The following is a 23,226-nucleotide window of genomic DNA, read 5'->3' as shown; positions in this document are numbered from 1 at the left end:
ATTGGACAATCAAGAGTCTCTACCAAAGAGCAATTGCTTCCAATTGCTCTCCCTCATGTAGAAAGAACTATCTTCGGTATATATGAAGACTTTATGAAAAATTTTAATGACTTATTAAAAACTCAGGCTTAAAATTCAATGATTGCTGTTGACAGAAGTACAAAGAATTTAAGTGAGGATGCAATGAATTCCCCTAGTGAGAAACCTTGTACATCAACAGGCAGTGTAAGGATCAACTCACAGCACAGTTTGTTTCCTTATCTGGAATTTGGCAAAATCCTGTGGAATACAAGATACATTCCCATTTACAAAATGTTAAAATTGGTGGAAAATATGGATCTTATAATCAAAGCACTGTGGGGCATATTTATTGAGTTTTGTAGTAGTTTTGTAATGAAAGATACAAACTATCAGAAAAATAATACTTCTTCTTTCCTTTTCTTTTTTTTTTTTAAGAAAAGCATTTAAGTAGCCTCTTTTTACCCCAGTTTCCTGAAGATAATCTAGTTTCAACGCATCATCTTGTCATAATTGTTTCCTTTCCCTCTCAAAGGTATCCTTCCTGGGATATGACTTAACATTCTAGTTATGAGTCACTCTTCCGTATAGTAATCATAAGTCTCAATAGAACAAAATGAGCATATGATGTACCTTTGAATATATGCAAAATAGTCTCAGATTCTTCAGAGAAATTGCTCCTTTGCTAAAGATGGCATGAGCCTAAGAAAGATCAAGTAATTCACAAGCTCTTTCATCAATTATAGAAGGAAAACAAGATCCCAATTCACAGTGTTCAGTACAGAATAACCCTACTGAATAAAACAAGAATAAAAATAACAACAGTTAATCCTTATTATTAATAAAACTCCCATTCAACAATCAGAGAACTATGTCCACTGCATGTGCCCTGAACCACTTTGGTAGTGAACATATAAAATAATAAGCACAATGCTACAAGGACAAGAACATTGTTAAAAATGTTACCTAATTTTTAAGTGGAATTTATAGCCATTGTATGTGTGACACTTAAACTTTATTAAATAATTCTAACTATGATTAAACTGTTGCCATAAATTCAATGTGATAAACATGTAAGTTTATTTTTGCAGCATACCTAAGATGTCATGAAAATATCTGTGGTATCTGTAGCTGACAAAGTGACAGGTTCTCTGTGGTTTGTTGCTAACCTCCATAATCTAAGAAAATTCTAAGAGCCCATTAATTTGAGGGGGTAGGTGTCCCTTGCATTACTTGGAGGGAAGAAAAAGGGAAAATGATGTTATTATGTTGTAATCTCAACAAATTACATTAAATAAGTCTAATTCCTATTGCACTTTAGGAAAAATAAGTATGTAAGCATTTCCTTTTCAAGTTCCCAGACCTGCTCCAGATCTATGAATTCCCAAGCACAGCCCAGTTTAAGAATTTCTGCCTTATTAGAGGCCCATTGGACTTACAAACTTTATATGCCCCAGTACAGGGGAACGCCAGAGCCAAAAAGTGGGAGTGGGTGGGTAGAGGAGGGGGGGGGAGTGTATTGGGGACTTTTTGGATAGCATTGGAAATGTAAATGAGGAAAATACCTAATAAAAAATTCAAAAAAAAATTAAAAAAAAAGAATTTCTGCCTTAATATACCTGCAAGATAACTATGAATAATCTGACCCTCCCCCTCATTTTACAAGTAAACCAAGGCTAGAGTAGCTAAATAACTTGCCTCTTGTTTTTTCATTCCGTGGCCAAAAATCACATCAAATATCATTAGAACCTGCAAATCTTCAAGGGTAGCACTTGGTGCTGGTTAGCAGTCACAAGGGACATATGAATTGCAGTATCCACTCTATTCTCAGGCCAACCACCTCTTAGAGGGATTACTCACACACCTAGCCTAGTTATTTGTAGTATTCAAACACCAGGGACACTGGATGAAGGGAACAGAAATGCAAGAAGGACCAGAGCAGAGTAGGGGCTAGACTGGTCCTTTAGTTTTCCTCACCTTGGGCTTTTCTTCCTCTAGACCCCCAAGTTCTCCTCAGGTGGCTTCTCAGAGCAGCCATTATTTCTAGCACATTTGAAGCTATTTTCTACCTCAGCTACTTGCTCTTCCTCCCTTCTGATGATTGCTGTTTCTGTTTATTACTCTTCTCAGAGAAGGGAAATTGTTTCTCCTTAACCCCCTTAGCTCATTGCAAACACCTATTTGGATCTCTCCCTATAATCTCTATAATTTCTTAGCCTCCTTTTATCTAAAATATACCTATTAAGTTAACTTAACTCTTTTCGAAGTCAAATTGCCTCATCTGTTTATTATTTTCTTTCATTTTGCCTGACTACTTTAAAACTCAGGAAGTATGAAAAGCAATTGTTAAAGCTCTCGGTGGTCCCAGGATGCAGTTATTGGTTCCTGTAATTGAATCTTGCTGATTATACCGAGTGTTATTAGCCTCATTTTGTACCAACTTTAACATAACAAACTATAAGGTTTTAAAAAATGTGTTTTTAATATGTTTAAATAGCACTTAAGACTTCACACAGCAGTTGCTTACTGCCATGCCCTCCTGTGAGTGAAAGCCATTTCATTTCATTAAACCCAACACAAGGTGGGGTTCATCTGAGGTGGTGAAATAAAGACAGGATCTGCCAAGGATATGCTTGATCCAGATTTCACCTAAGAAGGAGAAAGTAATTGCCGCTCAGTCTCCGAGTAAGGTTACCTTATCATTCCCTTATTAAAAAGACCTTACAAATTTTACTTGTGTTTCGATAACTTCTAATCATTTTAAAGGCAACCTCATGCCAAATACCTTCCATAAAATATTTTTACATAATTTATTTCAAAATATATTAATTTTTATTCTAATAAAATATTAATTCCTTCTCATGTGATAACAAGTGCCCTTCATGTGCCTTTGGCTAGTTTTCCACAAAGTACCATCTTCAAAATCTCTAACAAGGTTGTTAGTAGCATCTCAGACTTCTCAGGACATTTTCATCAGCTACAGAGATCCTCATGTTGGCATTTGTAGATGACTTATCTCCCATAATTTTCCTTTCTTTTTGTTTTATTTTTAAATTTATTTTTGTGTAACTCATAAAAACATGTAGTCATACTTACAAAGGGAGTAACATGAATGCATTGATACATGGGTGAGAAGCATAATATTTAGATATGGTTAAAGTCCTACCTTCTCAAACACATCATTTTTTTTTTAGTGTAAGAAGCTTCAAATTCCTTTCTTGTGCTCTTCAAGAAGACATAGAACGTGCCTGATAACACAACTGCCTGTAACAGTAGCTTCCCAGGACTTCTTGCCTCTAGCTAACTTGTGAGCACCCACTAGTCACCCTTCCCATTGTGTGCTTTCTCCTCAACCCTCCCAAACTATAGAAATTACATTTTGCTCTCAACAGACCATGCTACCAGCCCCCACCCAGAGTATATTGGATCTGCAGATGAAAACACAGATGCACACAGTTGTTCAATTTCAACTTGCCTTATTGGCTCAACTGCTGGATGCCTCCAATCTACCTCAAGCAGCATTCGCTGCCCAGTACTCCCAAATTAGCACCCTAAATCTGCACTCAATTTCAGTTGCTCAGCCACCTTTCCCAGCTCAACACCCCCAACCTCCCATCTGTAGAAGCAGCTTGTGGTTCCTCTGTGAAAGATCTCACATGACTGGTTGACTTTTCCACCTCCAAAGCAAGGAGAAAACTCTCTCTCTCCCTCTTCTTGCATCTGCTCCCTTGCCTGCAGAAATCCCGCAGTCCTGTCTATTCCTCTGTCCAGCAATAGGTCAATGGCATTTTTACTGATAGATCAAGAACGAATTGAGGAACGGACCTTAGCATCAGAACCATCCCTACAGAGGGATCAAGGTGGAAATGATCTGGACACTACCTCAGCACTCCTATAGGACAGTGATGTTAGTCAGGGTTGCTGAAGTTCAGGTGGATATTGAAAGTAGAGCAATAGAATCGGTGATAGATTCCATTTTGAAGGTAGTGTCAAGAATGGTTGTCAACATTTCCAGACTCAATGACCTCAGTGCTTTTGCTGTTTACTATGCCATTTCTCCTTAGAGGTAAGGAGATCAACTCAGAAAGAAGCAATATAATGACAGATGGGAAGAGAAAAGGCTTGTGTTGGGGCTAGGAGCCAAGGAAAGTACTGAAAGCATCTCGGGGGTAGAAAATGAAGAAAATTGCTCAGATCCTCCAGATGGAGCTCATCAGCAGTACCTGCATCTTGACTTCAGCTTTGCGAGATTCTCTTCATAACAAAAGGAATATTTTGTTGTTGTTGCTGTTGTTGTTGCAGGTTGCTAGACTATAGTGATTTATTAAAGCAGCATATGAAACTGATACGTGTACAGGTATAATAATCTGAATGTGAAATTCAGGAGAGAAATTTCATCACAAAATAGAATCCCTTAAAAAGGTTGCAATTCCCAGCAGAGTAAGCATGAACTGAGCAGAGTCAAGGTGCTTTTATATTGTTTCTGACCATACAATACCCAAGGGCAGATTGTCCTTGGTAAAAGAAAAATGGAGAAAGAGCATCCAGTAAGACACAAAGAGAGCTGACAGTTTTAGATCCCAGAAACTGAGGGAAAACAATATTTCCAGGCAGAGGCAAAGTGCCAAGTGTAGTTCAATTGGCATTTGTTACTTTATGGTCACTTTTGATCTCAGACCTGGAATGTTTTGTAATTGTCTATAAAATACTGGGAAGGACAGTTGATATTTGTGGGCAGCCTACCTGTAGAGTATATTTGCCTTATGCTTTTAAACTTTATATACCTTGCTCCTCTCTTGTAAACTGACATATCTCAAGAGCAGTATTTGGATGCAGAAATCAATGCCACTTCATTCATTTCTTCCTTTGTTGTGTATTTCAAGGTTCCTCTTGTCTAGGACCTAGGGATACACTGTAAACAAACATAACACAAACAAACAAACAAACATAATTCTCAACTCACCAGAACTTCCAGAATAGTGGCTTTTTCTTGGGACTAGTATCACGTTGTCCACAAAGTTTGACCCAGGCTTTCCATCTGCTTTTGGAACATGGTCTGAGAATTCATCACATGTGAGGTAACCAGCCAGGGTCTTCTGGTGAGCTCTGGTCCCCTGCAAAGATATCCAGGTCTTTGTAAATGACCCACTTCACAGACCACCAGAATAATTTACTGTTAAAACTAAGATATCCCTGCAAGAGAAATGGGGCCCTTATTAATAATAATACTGAGATAAGCAAGAAAACTAAGTCTGCCCAGGGCTAATAGGGATGCTTGGCCTCCCATTCCTCAGCTTCTTCTTAATATATATTAAATAGACATATATTTTCTCCTTGAATAAACATATATAGTAAAATAAAACTTAATATTTTGTCTTTCACTTTAATTGATGATCAACGTTTAGGAAAAAAAAGTTTTAAAATTCAAGGTTTCTGCACCTTTTAACAATGTCCCTGAAGACTTTAATTATTTTATCTAGTATCCATCATTATAAATAGCCTCAAAATAAATCCCCATAAAAAATGAATCCTGGAAAAAAATCACTGCTGAGTTTTTCTTTTCCTACTTCTAAGAATTAAGCCTAGAGCCTTGGTCAGTGGGACAAGACCTCTACACAGAGCTTGATATTCGGCCCTCTTTGAACTTTTAGAAATGTATTCTCATTTTTATTGATGGATACATACACACATTCTGCAGATGTACTCACAGAAGCCAGATGAGGGAATTAGATTCCTGGAGCTAGAGGCACAGGTAGCTGTGGAATGTCCTTGGGTTCTTGTATCTAAATTCTGATCCTCTGGAGGAGCATCCAATGCTTTTAACCTCTAAGCTAACTCTCCATGCCCTACCCTCAAGTCTTACTGAGGCAAGGACTCACTCAGTTGCCCAAGCTGACCTTGAACTTGCAGTCCTCCTCTTGGAACCTCCTAAGTGGCTCCTAAGATTAGAAAGGCGCACAAGAAGCTCCAGCAGCATCTATTTCAAGGAACTAGAAGTTGGCTTTCTTTTGCAAGATAATGAAAGCTCAGTAGGGCATCACTCTAGCCTCCCACTTACATCAGCAGCCACAGATAGCACAGTGTCCTCCTGTCTAAACTTCCCCAGTTTCACCTTTCCCCTGCAGTATTTATTGAGCTTCTCATACATGCTGCTGTTATGCTGGGGATGCAGCAGAGATACACACAGCTTTGCCACTTGTCTCTTCTAGGCTCTTGAGCATTTTCTGGCTCTTAATGTGGCCTTAGGCACTTTACTTACAGGAGACCTTGAATTTTTATAGGAGCAAAAGGAAAAAACACAAATGTAATGAAGTACAACAAGCCAGCATATTAGATTGGGCTGTGGTGTGCTTGTAGCTAAAGGCTCAGAGATTACTTAGGGAACTGAGAGCCCTGATGCTCTCCTGCTTCCATTCAGAAGTAATTTTTAAGCTATATTTCATATCTTTATTAATAGTAGTAAAGGTATTTGAACAAATAAAGCATATGAGGATGTTGTCAAAACCACGAAGTGCACAAGTGCTGTCAATTTTCCATGAAAAAGAAAAGTCATGAGTTAAGTTGGAGTGGCTTTGGACTAGGCTGATTCTTGAGTTCAAATTAGTCTATTTTCTTTGCAAGACAAGAAAATTATGACTATTATTGATGGCTATTCTTTGTTGTTAACTTGACCACATCTGGAATTAACTAAAACCCAAATGTGATCAGAAACACATGTGAGTTATTTTTTCTTAATAAAATCATTTGGTGTTGGAAGGCCCCTTTCTAATACAGATCTTTGAGGTAGAAGATGCTAAAACTTCAATCCAAATCTTTTGAAGTGGGAAGATCCACCTTTAATCTGAACCACACCTTCTGATGGCAGCCTATAATAAAAAGGACATGGAATAAGGAAGCTCTTTTTGTCTGTTTTCTCTTACCCTATCTTCATTGGCATTGGAGCTTACTTCTTTAGGATTCCAGTGTGTGTGTGTGTATATATCTATATATATATTTATAAAGACCAATTGGGACATCCAGCCTCATGGACTGAACACTGAATTCTTAGATTTTCCATTCATAGGCAGTCATTGCTGAGTTAGTTGGATTATGGCCTATAAGCCGCTCTAATAAATTCCCATTATGTATAATATATATAATATATCATATATAATTTCCCTTATATATTCATATGTATGCATATTTATACACATAGGTATCTATCTATAAGTACATAGATAGATGATAGATAGATAGATAGATAGATAGATAGATAGATAGATAGATAGATAGACAGACATTCGTTCTGATCAGTTCTCTTCCTGTAGATAACTTTGATTAATACAATTTCTTTTAAATGACATGTCTGGTCATAAGAAAATAGTCAGAAGTAATCTTAGAAACATTTAAAGAAGCTGAAGTCAGTTTCCCAACCAAGAACAGGGCAAGAGAAGTTGATCTGATACGTGGCACACCCTCATCATCAACCACAAAACCATGTCTTTTTCTTCTCTTATAAGGTCCTTGTGTTAAAGGAAGTGAATCAAAGGAAAACAGTTGTAATCTTTGAACCTGAAGAAGGAGTAGAGTTAGTAGGGATGAGTAGAGACTAACAGTGTAATGAGATAGGAAGGGATTGAGAGGGATAGAGGATGAGAAAGCTGGCCTTAGCCACTGTATGGAACATTTCTGTAGCTGCAGATAGAGATGAATATGAAGCCAGGGACATGAAGTACTGGGCCAATGTATGTCATAGAGGGAATCAAAATACCACGGTGGGATCTTGAGTCCCATGACTTTCACCAGCTATGTTGCTACATCAGTAATAATACTATATGCTGAGGCAGAAACCATTAATGTAAAATATAACCCCTTTTAAGCCTATTTATCAAATATCCTAGGATATTTCCTTTTTAAATACCAGAATTAATAGAATTCTATTTCCTATATAATTAAAATATATCTTTTAGCTGATGCTCATATACTTACTTTTAGCCTGCAGACTCATTATGGTTGCCATAGTGACATTTATGGGGCAATCATATGTCTTAATACATTTAGGGGCTATCAGTGGACTTTGACTAACAAAGGGGGAGAAATTCACAGAAACCCAAAGTACTTCAAAAATGGGACAAGGATTGTCCCACAGTAGAATGCCTCTGAGCACACTTACTGAGTGACAGGTATGGGCTTCAGGGAGCTGTTCATTCTGCTCCTATCTCCAGCATAATGGGGGAGTCGGGGCTAAACTGAAATAGGTGCCTGCAATTTTAGTACTAATGTAACTTACCCAAAGCTGCTCATTTCCTTAAACTTCAGGTAGTTTAGTTGTAAAGTGAAAATAACCTGTGACACTTGGCCTTGTCATTAATCTTTTTCTAACTCTTCCCTGGGTACCCACAGCTGCTCAACACCAAATGCTGGAGTCCGTAAAAGAACACAGCGTTTAAGTTCCAGGATAGACCTGACCAGAAAGCAAAGTCTGTCCTTGCTGTCCTACAGTAAGAGATGTTTCTCTACCCACCATGCATGCAGGACTGGGTGTTGATCGGAGCTCTGTAGGAAGCCGATGCCTGACTTTCTGGAACCCCACTCTCTGGTGCAGCTGCAGATGAATGCAGCCTCCCAGCGCACATGAGATGGTCTGCTTTTGAAATTTTCCTTGAGATTACCACCTGACTAAACAGCGTTGCCACTAACATCTGTGAAAGTTGTGCTGGGGCCAACTGCCCCATGTCAGTACAGTTATCTATATTCTTTGAAGATAAAAGTGAGGAGGCTATACTATTAATTCAAGTAATTAAGAGACTCCTTTTCATTTGGAGATTTTAGTGTAACTTTAAATAAAAACCAAAGATATGTTGAGAAACCTGAGAAAATGGGCATATTTTCTTATAATTTTCTTGTGAATTATTTTCTCTATGCTATGAGAAAGTTAAGTTATAAAACAAAAATGAAGCTAATTTTATGGAGAAAAGGATAAGTTTTGGAGCACAGGTCTATTTTTTTTTAAGAATTGCCTGGAACTTTATAAAAGCAAAGAATACACACCTCATTCTTGTGCTTATGCTATAAAACAAGCAATTTAAAACATTCAATATGTATTTTCAGCAGTTTCCTTCTTTTAAATCTTGCATGGCCACCAAAGAATGCTAATGGTTACCAAATTGCTCTTGGCTGAGTTGCTTAATCCTTAAGAAAAAGGGGAAGAAAAAAAAAAACAGAAAAGGAATAGTGGGGGAAAGACATGTTGCAGGATGTGATTGTAGCATATGATAGCTGTGAACCCTGACCCTGAGCATATGGTGACTGATCTGAGAACTTCAGCTAAGGGGTCACAGAAGCATTCCTCTGCTTTGGGTTATTATGGACATTACAGTATAATGAGCGATTGCTCTCATGGCTCCTAATAGACAGCTTATTAAGAGGGCAGTGTGAGTTACAGATCATATCCTAACTTATCCTTGAGTTCTTTAGACTTTTCCTCTGGATGTCCCAGTTTATTTCAATCAGAGTTGGTCATCTCAGCAACCAAGCATTTTGTCTCTTTTCACTATGCTCTGTAAACAAGTGTCAGATATCTCGCCCCATGCACTGTGAAGGGTGCAAGTCCATAGAGCATGGCTTTGTTTCCTGTCACTGGCAATGATTAGCCTTCCCCACCTACAACAAGCTGCTCATGATAAAGAATATGCATGTGTGATAACACATTCCTGAGTGACAGTAGTTCGTTCCAGTTGATTTTAGCAGTGGTGTCCCAGCATCTTCCCTGGCCGCCCAGACTAAGATGAATTTATAATAGGAGAAAAGGTGGTGTGATGTATGGTGGATGGCTTGTTTTCTTCTCCTTTATAGGAAACATATGGCAGTGTTTATATAGAAGTAGAAAACAATAGCATACTGCTATCAAGTTAGCAATGCTAATGGAACCATACATGATTGGAAATCAAGCATCTCTCTACTATGCCAGGATTCTGGTTTGTTGATATCTGTACACATCCTGTTTTATTTGGCTTGAAAGGAAGTTTTATTATTTTAGGCTTTGATTCCTAATTGGAAGGAAATTGTGTAACAAGATGTTTTTATTTGCATTTTCACTCCTCTCAGTGCCTAATTAAATTACTTTATTAGCAGAGATAATAAATTCTGAGTAGACTTTGGATTATGATCATGAAAAAGTTAAAATCTATTCATTTTCAAAAGTGCATTCTTTGTATTTCTGACTTAGAAGTAAATATTTGTGACTGGGAAATTAGAAGTGTCCTTCTGGAGATGGGACACAAAGTCATAAAATACCGAAGTGGCCTATATCCACACCACACACTTTTCTCCCTGGCTAGATAACTTTGAGCAAGCTTGATAACTTGACTCAGCCTCAGTTCTTTTATGCACTTGTATAAAAACTGTACTAGCTTAGCAGGCCATGGGATGAGATGCAAAGCACTTCACACATGCCTGGTATGAAAGAAGTGCTGCAGATCCACTGCCTGTCATCATAATCAGCAAACAGGATACTTTTTGTATCCCTGGCACCATCCTGAGACACTGGACACTAAAGAGACATGCCAGTAAAACCAGTGATGCTGCTGCTTATCAAATGTTCCTTGTGTCTGAGCCTGAACTACAGGTTCTCCAAATTCCATAAGCTGGATATGGTTATCATCCCCATTTCACTGAAGCATAAACTGAGAGTTTAGCTCAAATGCAAAGGCACATAGCTAAAGATTGATAAGCATAAAATCAGACATGGGATCAAATCAGACTGGATAATTCCGAAGCCTGTGCTCTTCGGCTCTCCTGCTCACAGCCAGTGGTACTTCTGGAAGCTCCATTATTTACACCGTTTTGAGTACCCATCAATATCCCACGTCATTGAGCAATGACACTCCAAATTTCAAAGTCCTTGTCTCTGAGATTTCCCTTCTTTTGCAATTCAAAAAACAAAAAGGACTTAAGAGATGTGTTAGAAGCCCTGGTAAGTTAGTCAGGGAACCATTCTTACTATCACTTAAAACAGGCTATAAGTTCACACTCAAACTTAAGTAAAGGCACTTGTCACATTCTACTGACAGAAAAGGCAAGGCTCAAGTTGTGTTAACATGAAGAGAGACAGAGTGGGTAGTCATTCTGCTTGGTAGTCAGGAGTGCCAGTTGCTGTACAGGGAATGAAATATAATGTTTCCAAAGTCATATCTATCTCACCAAGCTTCTCTTTAGTGCCAGGTGTGGCCTTGCATAGTCAAGAGCACTTCGCCTGCCTTTCTTGTTGGAAACATAGGATCTGTCTACAATTTGGCACTTTCACATACAAGATTGCCCAATTCTGTGTTCATTTACAAGATATATTATAATTTTACTTTTCTCCTTCCTGCAGTGTTTGGGGTAGAGGTAGAGCAGAGAAAAAGATTAGGACTGCCAAATTACATGTTCACCTGCTGACCTTGCAGCAATATACAGTTAGATGAGCCCTTACTATACATCATAAATGTAAATCTGTTGCACATTAGTATTTCAAATGATGGTACTATAAGGCAGTAGCTACATCTGAGAGCAAAGATAGCTGCATTTATTATAAGCACCTTGGAACTTTCATTGAAAATTAAATGAAGACACAACTATGACTAGGATCCTGGCTTACTAAACTTATTTTTTAAAAGTTTATTACTGATTTGTGAATTTTGTACAATGTGTTTTGGTCATAGTCACTTCTCCCTCAACACTTCTCAGATACATCCCTCTCAACTTGTCTTTTGTTTTTCTCCATTAAGACTAATTTGTGCTGCCCTTATATCTTGAATATGTAGCCTTCCACTGGAACATGATGACCTTACCAGGGACTATCCTATTATAAAAACTGACTATTTCTCTTCCAACACCTAACAGTTGCCAGTCACTCCAAGGCTAGGATAGAATCTTGTGCCCAACACCATTATATATAGTGGGATTTGGTCTGACTTGGGCTTGCATAGGTCTTCTACATGCTGTCACAACTGCTATGAGTTCATATGTGCCCTGCTGTGTCCAGAGGACACTGTTTCCTAGTAGTCACCTGCCACAGACCCTCTGGGTCCCTGTGTCTGCGTGGAACGGGGTCTCTCGACGCGGTGGGCAAAACATGGATGAACGACAAACAGACACACACACAGGAGAGTTCGTGTGGAATCTGAGTGTAATTTTCAAATCGAGCATTAGACGTTTTATGCAGAGGACAATAAAGAAGTTGGGTGACATATTCGCAAGGTATAATTGAGGTAACCGAAATCTTACATAAAACAGAGGAATGCAAACACAAAGGGTCTAACGGGAACCACCTGGGATAGAATTCATTGATAACAGCTGGGATCAACAAGGGCTTCACCTAAGATTCACTAATCTTAGAAGCCAGGGTCAAGGGCTTCGTGCCCTTGCCATAGTTCCTATTTTAGTCTCTTGTATAGTCCACCTTCCCCTTAGGCCATTGTAAATACGTGTGTATGGGTGTAACTCTGTTACAGTTCTAAGTATCTATTCTGGTTTCTCCTTTGGTCTGAAACTTCCTTCTTCCTTAGTGATGGTAAATTCCTGTGAAGGGCAGTGACCTAATTTTTACTCAAAGAGATAGTGTAATACCAGGGGCAGTACTAAATTCCAAGCCCAAGGTCTTGCTAAGGACGAACTAGGATTGTTGGAACACGCTTTAGCTATGTCAGAATTCAATCTTAGAAGGCACTTATGATAGAAAAATATTGAAAGAGAGCACGTGGATCCATACACTAGACTAACACGGGAATGGAAAATTAATGTATGGGTAGGGAATGCTAGACTCCAGGAGGAGAGCTTCCTTGAAACTCTTTTGCCTCATGAGTAACTTTTAAGCCTCTCGGCTTGTCCAGTTGACTCGACCGGAGAGCATAGCAGTCACCCACCACATCTGACTCTTATAGTTTTTCTGCCTACAGCAATTACTCCTGAGTTTTGGAAGCATGAGATGTGGTATATTTGATCTAGAACTGAGAAATCTGCAGTCTTTCTGTCCCTCACCTGTCATTGCTCTCTGTAACACTCACCATCTAACACAAATAGAAGGATGAGGAGTGAAATGTGCATTAATCTATGGACATAATAATAAGTTATTAGAAGTCAGTCTAATACCATGTCCACTTAGCAAAACAATAGTACCAGATTCTCCCCTAGTAGGTACAAGGTATTTGGCCATGGGTTTGTGGCCTGATAATGAAGTATGGGTTCCATCTCCTGGGGCAGAACTGAAACCAGCACGTGGTTGGTTATTCTCATGATATTGTGCTACTATTGTCCAAGTGGGCCTTGTCTTGCTAGAGCAGCAAGACATTTGGACATTTAGCTCACAGGGTACACAGTTGGGTAAGAATAGTGATTACCTTTCTCTTCCTGCAGAGTACACAGTGCATTCTAGTACAGAAATGCCTTAAGCTAAGTGCTTCAAAAACTATTATTGCTAGGAAAAATAATTGAGCAATTTTATTACATTTGCTCCATTATATTTTTTTTTTGTAACTTTTCAAGTCAACTCTTAGGTTTGGTGAATCTCAGGATAGGAAATTATACACCTTAGCACCACCAGGAAATACACAGAGTAGATATGGATCAGGGTAGAGTGATATAATTTTGACAGCAATCTGTAAGAAGGTGATTTATTTAATAGCATAGAAGCAGCAAATGGGAATCAAACATTTATCTCTTTTTCAATTTTATTTAGGCAAATGTTTCCAAGTACAGTTTGGTGATGGAGTCTGACTCAGGAACCTTCTTACCCACTGGACTGCAGTTCACTGGCAGTGACAAGGCCAGGGCTATCATGAAGGAAGTCATGAATCTTCTGCAACCCCTCAATGTCACCAAGGTCTTTAGTAATGGAGAAGGAACTGATATTAACTTCTGGATCCAAGCTGGAGTGCCTGGTAAGACCAAAAGTGAAGGAGATGTTCCAGTATGATGTCACCAATTTAAAATAACATCTCTATTTAGGTGTCCCAGTGGTCACTGGCATAGACGTCCTATCCTTTTATCAGTAAGGTATATTCTAATTACTTTCACAGTTGGAAATATGGTACTCATTTCGCATGCGTTTATCCTCTGTGCTTCACTCTCTGAGATCTGCAGTGAATGATCCTAGAATTCAGCCTACACATCTGCTCTTTGAATTTGATTTGTTTTTAAAGATATGTGTTTTGTAATTTCACCACCAAATTTTGAGAAATGAAGTAGAAAGCAGTCACTGCTGCCAATACCCCTGGGGATCTTCACTTACTCTAATATTGCTATACCCAGACATTGTTGTATCTAAACTTCACAATAAGAGATTCTTTCTTTGAATTTGGAATTTTTCCTTAAAATTGTTTTTTTTTTTTCCCTTGATGCTTCTGTTAAATGATTTGACACAAAACTAACAAGATATCTCTGTGGAAAAAGTCACCTCCCATCAAGTCTTAACACATGAGTTTAATCCTCAGGACCCACATGGAAGGAGAGAACCAACTCTCATAAGTTGTCCTCTGACCTCAACATGAAAAATGTTCACATGCAAGACTACACACACACACACACAAACACATGCTCTACACATACATACATGCTCCACACACATACATATAAACCTCACACACCTACACACCACATACACACATACACATCCCACATATATATACACACAACCTCATACACACATACACATACCACACACACACACACACACACATATACCACACACATGCACATACATAAACATAAGTATATACACACACAATCATATACACCCTCCCCCACACACACCACATACACATATGCACACATATACACACTCCCTAGAGAACAAAGATATGTATAAACTGACTTGCCCTGATTGGTGATTTGTGGTGTGAATCCCCTGAAGAGAAGACCTAAGCCCTTGAGGACAGAGATCAAATTACAAAATGCAAGTATACCTAAGAGTTTATGGGAACAGAACATAAGAACTTTTTTCCATTAATTTGTGCTGCTTCACAACTTTACCCAAGAGCTACCATCTTAAGAGTTGTTGGTATTATTAATGAATCTACATTGTTCCTCCAATGCCATTATATTTATAATCAAAATGACTATCTACAGATTCTCCTGCATATTGTTCTGCATTTGAGTTATACAAATGGGAAGCCTAGCCTTTGAGCTACTTAACCACTTCTGAAACTTTCATATGTATAGGAACTGAAAACAGGCTCTCCAGGTCCATTTCTGCCACTTTTGTTTCCTGCTCAAAAAACAGATCTCACCAACAGCTGCATAGATTTTAATTGTAAAGAAAGCCCATTCTTGAGATATTGAGGGCTTCAAAGCCATAGTAAATATCCATAGCTAAAAGTTAAAATGTCTTTCCTTTATTTTAGTGGGAGACTTGAATTCTCTCCATTTGTACTATGGATACTTAAACAAAAACTTGAAATTCTCTGAAATCCATATTTCCACTAAGAATGGTGCACAATGCCTGGACATATCCAAACCATTATGATATGATCTGGATACCAAGTATAAGGACAAAAGCTTGTACTGAGTGGAACAGGATCATTTGATCATATTTTCCATTTCCTTAGTGAGCCTTCAACTGAGAACCACCAACGCAGCTGCTGTGAATAAAATGTTAGTAGCTCAGGGTGAAACAGACTGGAGACTGACCAGGAGTGGCCAAAGCAGAGGAGGAACTAAAATCCACAGCAGAACTGAGACAAAAAAATTTACACCAACCCCCCTACCCACCAGTTGTGTTAGAATGTTTGATCATGAAAGCCCCTTGCTTTATTTCTTCACATGTTTATGTTCCATAGGCATTGATCTGTATGAAATGAACAGGTAGATTAATTACCTTCATAGGACAGAATGAGATACCATCCCTCTGGGCCTCAGCAGATTCAGGCTTGATTTTTCACATAAGAGAGTGGAATGAGGAATGTAAGCCTGCTTTGGTTGCTGAATTAGTTAAGCTACACTTTATTGATCTTCCACCATTTATGAGACTCCCACTCAAGCTTCTTTTAAAATACTGCCTTTAATCTGAAACCATCCTTTGGAAGCTAGTACAATTACCCTTATTTTAAAGATGGAGAAATAGACTCAGAGAGATGACTTACAGAATTCAAAATTACCCTGAGATCAGATCATTTTGGTGGTAAGGCTGATGGTATTTCCCTCCACACCATGTAGCAACACAGAGAAGTCTGGAATGTTGATGGTCTTCCCAGACCATCTAAAATGTTTATCTTATTCAGCTTTTGCTTATGCAAAAGATTCCAGCCCAATGCTCCTTGGAATCATTTACCACTGGGACAAAGGAGTTTGTTATTGTAAATAACTACATATTGCTCTTCACTTTCTTTGTTCTACTCCTTCCTCCTCTAGGTCAGCAGGTTTTCTCTAGAGTCAGTGTTTCATTTTAGATGACTATAAATGTTTCCCTGTGCATGTATGTATGTGTTCCTCTGTGTATACGTGTGCATGTGCTTTTGTATGTGTGTATTTGTGTGTGTGTGTGTACATACATTTACCCAGGTACTCATCTGAATATCAGAGGAGAACTTGCTGAGAATTGGTTCTCTCCTTCCACTATATAAGTACCAGAGACTGGACTCAGGTCATCAAACTTGGCAGTAGGTGCTTTTATCCACTGAGCCATCTTCCCACCCCTAAGCTATCTTTTGTTTTTTCTACATTTGGTTATTCCTGGAAGAAACAGTAGGACTGCTCATGCTGTAACACTCAAAATATTGAAAAGTTCCAGAACTTCAGAAAACGGCAATCATTATAACTGATCTGAAGGAAAATAGAGTATACATTATGCTGATTTAATTAAAAAACTATTTAAATGATGCTTTGTATTACTTCACATCTAGCTCTATTTTGTTCTTTTTCTCTCATTTCTTTGGAATAAACACTTATTGGCCTCTTGCTATGTTCTAAATCTGTTAAAGGGCCATAGTCTGAAGTGACTTCTTAATGACTGAGCCTCCGTTTTTCTTAACTGTTTCACATGTGACTAATAGAAACAAATAGTTATTGAGGACTCAAATAGAATTAAAATTCTGTATGATTTCCACTAATTATTGAAGAAAAGTAAGTCAGTTTATGGAAATGTCATCTTTGAGAAAGTGGGAAGTCTATAGATTGAAATCTTTAATGGATAATAATCCAACTGACAATGAACTAAGTAACAAAAAGAGAGGCTTTCAAAATAAATTTAATATAAAGTATCTTCGATGCCCTTTCCACTCAAGCTCAACCCCAAGCCACCCCCTGTCTCCTTTAACATGGCTACTCTTCCCTCCCCTTTTGGCATAGTCTGTGTTCATTCATTTTCATGAATCTATCCAGAGGCCACAGCAGTTTGTGGTGCTCTGATTTTCCACAGCACTTAGGTACAGCCTTGGTCTCAGGTTATCAGGAGTTTGGCGGTACCCTACCTCCTATGGCCATTGACCCTTTCATTGACTCACTCATTCCCAGGACTCCATCAGCCACATTGACCTACATTGTGAATTCCCTACCCCCTAATCACTCACTTCATTGCAAACCTTCTATGTTGAAATCTACCTAACAAATGGGATGCTTTTACCTAGAAAATAAAACAGAAGATCCAAGTCAGAAGGCAGTAAGGACATTTTTTACAAAGAAACCCAGAGCTTTTGGTTATTCCCCCCACCCCACCTTTGCAGTACTAGAGATAAAACACAAGGCCTTATACAAGTCATACAAGTGCTTCTTCACCATTGAAATTAGTCCCCAGCCCAACTCACTGTTCAGTTTAGTTTTCCAGTCACACCAAGCATCTTACAAGTTTCATCCCATACTCCTGGGCATGCTGTGATTGTTAAAAGCAGCATATTTTCTACATTATATGGTCATGAAAGAGAGAATGTGTATAATTTATATCCCTTTCTCAAAGTGAGTAACTCTTTCAAGAATTAATAAGACAGACTTTCTTTCATTCCACTGGTGAAAAATTGTGATTACTGTCTTTGCCTAAATTGTATAATACTAACACATCATATTAGAAATACCATAATTGGTGAATATTGATCAAATATCACTTCCTAGAATAAGTGGAATCCTTTCCAGTATCCACTGAAAAATGCATTGCTTCCTGACATATGAGGAAAATATTTAAGGTGAGGATGTCCATTGAGTAAAGAGTTAAAAGTAGTTGTGATATCTGATCATCTTCTCCTGACATGAAATCCTTCAGTGTTTCTCCAGTCTCCAGCTGTTATACATAACTAAAGTGTCTACTTAGTCAGGAATGTGAAGCCATTCATGTTCCACCCCATGCCTTGTGTGGCTCTTCTCTTGTTTTCTGTGTGTCTCCTAGTTGTCCAACAAACTGGAATTCCTGGAACAACCTTCTGCTCCCACACTTCTGTGAATATGGTTCTTCCCTAGTCTCTTATCAACAGCTAACTGCATGGTTCAGTTTGTTATTTCACCCATTTTCAAGCTTTCTCTGACCTCCTGAAGCTTAAGCAGTTACCACTGGAGCTTGTTCACCAAACCAAGCTCAGCTCTCCTTGTGGTGCTTGCTCTGTTTTTACAAATCTGAGCCATTGAGAATGCTGCAGAATTTCTATGCCTGAAGATAAGTGTTTGTCCCTCCATAAAGTGTTCATAGGTCAAAGGCTGTATAAACAAGGTCAAACTTTGATGGAATAATATCTGGTCATCTCTAAATACAATACTATGAGAGAAGCTTATTAACTAGAGTGGGCTGCCCACCTCAGTGATCATATGATCCCATTACATGGGCCTTTCCCCATACCTATTGCATTATTTTCAATAATTCATTTGTTCTCTTCTTTCATTTTTGTTCAGACTCCACTGAGATACAACATATACATATTATTCAGGATTTTGCACTTTTCAGTCTTCCTTATTTCTGTTCAATGTTTCATATCAACAAAACTAACCAAAAACTTTCTATTTTGACATTTCCAAATGACTTTCTTCTGAAAGGCTCTAAGAAAGCAAAAGGCTCTAAGAAAACAGTCAGCAAGGACACAGGTAGATATGCTCATGTAAAGTAGGTTCAAGGATCTCCCTCTGGATCCAAAATACATATTTTCTCATGACGAAGTGTAATACAACACCTCAACATTTTTGTGCCCCTCACTGTCCCTAAATGGGAGATGTTTCTCCTGTGGTGAAGTCATTCTGTCCAGGAGTTTTCAAAGAAGTTAAGGCTCTGCATTGAGGAGTTCACACCTCTCTAAGAACATTATAAGGAAGCTCTCTAATTTGTGGCAGGAGTTCTCAGTCCCTTATGTAAAGAGCTGTGGAAATTATTCTGTAAGCACATCTTAAGTGTTTAGCATAATCCAGAGAATGTGTAGACCCTGATGATAGACAGCCATGTATGTTCTCTTGAAGACTGAACTAAAGAAGTAACAGTGAGAGGAAACAGACTGTTACAAAAAATAAACTAAGAATAATATATATACATAATATACATATATGTGTGTTCATATATATATATATATATATATATATATATGACATCAGTAAGTTTATTAACATAAGTTTAGTTAGTGTCTCCCTTTCCCCTTTTTAGCCTGGGTGAGTAAGAACTCTTGAATTACTATTACTTGACTTCTATCTTCTAAATGTACCCATTTAACACCCACGTCAATATCTCAAGTTGCTCATCAGGCTCAGAATCAATGAGCTTTTATACTCTTCTCCTTAAAGCAGATTTGCTTCAACTTCAGTAGAAGCCTCCTGGTCCCCAAGCCTCCCAGGCTGATTGCAAATTAGGTGAAGAGGGGCTGTTTACAGTATAGAAGTGGTTTAGTTTGTCACATCCTGACTTATGAAATATCGTCTAGTGTTGCCCAGAATAGTTATTAAAAGCTAAAATGCAAACTTTCACTTGGGAAGTTCATGTATTTTGTGTTTTGTCTCATTAACTAGACTGTGAGTCTTCTTTATAGTCCCACAAGGTCTAATATTACTTGGAACATAAACATTTAATGATTAGATGTATTGATCTGGAAATTAACAGGACACAAAAAAGTTAAGTAACAGTCAGATATTTTGTGCAACATTCCCGTAAGTAGCACATATGAAATGTGTTCCAGATTCCTATGATAGAGCACATGAAAATGCTACAAGATGAGACTGGGCATTAATGATGAAATTATATGACATTACAATAGACAGAGGTAGAAAAGGACATTCCTAGTGAGGAGATAGTAGAAACCTGGCATGTGTCCCTGTAGGCAGCAGTCAGGAGAAAGGCTTCTCTGGGCAGTTCATCTGGGAAGTTATAGGCTATATCAGGATTTTCCCTGCCCAGTGGATTTAATTATTAATACAGCAAGAAGCCTGTGATTGGACAGGGAAAAGGGAGGCAGCACTGAAGAGTGGCAGAGATGGAGACAGAGGAGAAGAAAGCAATATGGAGGATGAACAGAATTATCCAGATTCAGCAAGGCTTTAAATAGCCACAGGTAAATATATAGGGATAGAATAATTGGGGCAACTTGTCTAATCTAGGTGGGCAGCTTGTATCATTAAGCTCTGAAATTATTGTGTAGGCATCTTGTGAATTGAGAATTTATTGTTATATAAATCTGACTGGTTAATTATAAGCTTCAAGAGTTTTGATTTTATCAGGTTACTGGGTATTGTGATATCTAACTTGAGGAGGGCAGTCATTGCATGGGGCTGGAGTGGCAGCAACCCATCAAGGGAACTTAGCCGAGGCAGGTGGAGATGTCTCAGGAGCCCTAGACCAGAGAGTCTGCTGAGATGAGAACACCCAGATGGAGCCCTGTGGCCTGCTGGTGCCTGTCATAGTGCGAGAATTTAATGTTATTTTTAATATTTCCTACAACAATAGGCAGTAAGAGCAGTTGAAGTATCCAGGCAGATGTACAAGGGCCATATGTTTCAGGTTGAAAACTCTTACAGATGATGCCAAGAAGCCATAAGTCCTCAGCAGGAGAGTGCTTAGTGAGAAATTTTGTAAGTTTAGAAAGCTCATGCTAAAGATGCCCAGATCACACTCAATAGGAGGCATAGTGTAAGGATATGCAATGAAATGGGAACTTGAGGAAGAAGCAACAGGTTAGAACACTTGCTTTACATGTTATAGGATTGTTCTATATTGTGCATCAGAGTGTCTCATGAACACCATGTTCCATCTTCCATTAGAATCCATCTTCCATGGCTTCTAATAACATAGCCTGGAAAGGCTTTGCTTCCTTAGTTTTCCCTCTAATGGTCTCAAGGTTGGCTCTTCTGGAATCTCCCTTCTAATACATTTGACTCTCAATTTTTGTGTATTATTCTTGATGGCACAGGTGCTTCTTGACTTATAGTGGGATTATGTACCCAAAAAACCTCAATGTAAGGTGACAACATTGTGAGTCACAAATATACAATTCACCTTACCTGCCTATTAGACATCATGTCCTAGTAACATAGCAACAGAGCATACAATACTACTTCATGGACCATGTCCTCTTGTGACCTAGTGACAAAGTGGAACTATGGTTTCTTGATGCCTGGATACAATATCTCACGATGGTATATAGTGGTATATTGCTTGTGAGAAGTTCAAACTTCAAAGCATGGTTTCTCCAAAATGTCACTTTTTCACCATGGTAAGGTGGGAACTGCATTAAGTTAATACCTCATAAGCCTGGGTCTCTATATAATCACTGCATACAATAGGTAGCTATATTATGTATGAATTATGGGGAATATAAAAATAAGAAATGACCTTTTCTCTCCAGGGACTCACAGCTGAAAACCAACTGATTTGGTTTACATAATCATAAAAACTAGAAAAATGGCTTCATAATGGAACACTAAATAAAACTACATTTAAGTTTCTAAGAAAAAATGTCTGAAATGATCTAAAACCCAATAGAATTCATTTCTAGCCTTGTATTAAAGGAGTGAGGAAATGTAACTTCAATTTTATGCAATTTTTGTTATATCCTATGATTATAAATAATGCTACTCTTTATAAGAAAATGTTATTATAGGACTAGAGATGTAACTAAGTGCCATACTGTCAGTTTAATCTATGCACAGCCCTGGGTTCAGTCTATACCACTGTCAATTTGTTACCACAGAAAATGTCAAACAAATACAAAAATATAAAAATCACACAATGTGCCCTCCATGTGCCTATAAGTCAGCTTAGGAACAGTTTTACTCAGGGATAGTCTTACTTCACTTCAGCAACAACTAGACCTTTTATGCCAGATGAAAATCCCCAATATAGCATCAATTTATTTGTAAATAATTTATATCTCATAAATAAAGACTCGCATACACAACAATAGAACTATACCATTTTCCACTAAAATACTTTAGGACTACCTTGTTTACTGTCAGATTCTGTTATATAGCTAGTTTCTAGATGTTTCTAGTTAAATTCACTTTCAATAGAACTATTCTAGTTTGACCCAAACTTTCAATAAGGTTTATATAATACAAGTTGCTGACATGCCTGTGAAATCTCTTATAATTCATAGATTATATCTTTATCTTGTTTGTTTTTTGTTTTGTTTTTTTTTTTGCACTTTCAGGTGGCTTGTTCTGACTCAAGCCTAATTCTGAATGGTGAGATTAATGCAGAGATGCTTCTGCTTATTCACATTAGCAGGAACACACCTGATACCTTCTCGTTCCCTTCCACAATACAGATATATCTCTATCTATCTGTCTATCTATCTCTAATATATACAAATTCATATTATATATCAATATATAGATAGATAGACAGATACATGATATGTGGTATATATATATATGTGTATAAATTCATATCACATGTATAAATTCTCTTGTACATTTTTCTCTCATATATATTTATATCATAACATACATTTTATTGGAGCATAATCTTAATAATGTATTTTAGTTCTCATATTCTTTGTTAATGATTTGAAATATTCCTATAAAAAAATGGCCTTCTCCTGAGAGGCTTTGCCAGAGCCTGACATATACAGAGGTGGATGCTTGCAGCCAACCATTGACCCGATCACGGGGTCCGCAATGGAGGAGTTAGAGAAAGGACTGAAGGAGCTGTAGGGGTTTGCAACCCCATAGTAAGAACAACAATATCAACCAACCAGAGAGAGCTTCCAGGGTCTAAACCACCATCCAAGGAGTACACATGGAGGGACCCATGGCTTCAGCTGTATATGTAGCAGAGGATGGCCTTGTCAGACATCAATGGGA

The 23,226-nt window shown here is 38.1% G+C and overlaps 1 protein-coding gene across 1 annotated transcript in view; it reads left to right on the top strand.

Moving 5' to 3' along the window:
- Positions 1 to 23,226, top strand: part of Cpq (carboxypeptidase Q) — a 517,237-nt gene that overhangs the window by 411,304 nt on the left and 82,707 nt on the right. The window contains exon 7 of the mRNA XM_021183241.3: positions 13,715 to 13,916. Coding sequence (XP_021038900.1) covers positions 13,715 to 13,916 — 202 coding nt within the window. The remainder of the gene's footprint in view (positions 1 to 13,714; positions 13,917 to 23,226) is intronic.

Source organism: Mus caroli, unplaced genomic scaffold (genome assembly GCF_978045245.1).
Source record: "Mus caroli unplaced genomic scaffold, Mus_caroli_1 scaffold_16, whole genome shotgun sequence".
NCBI classification, from domain to species: domain Eukaryota; kingdom Metazoa; phylum Chordata; class Mammalia; order Rodentia; family Muridae; genus Mus; species Mus caroli.
The sequence above is the reverse complement of the archived record's forward strand: the minus strand, read 5'-3'. Positions and strand labels throughout refer to the sequence as shown.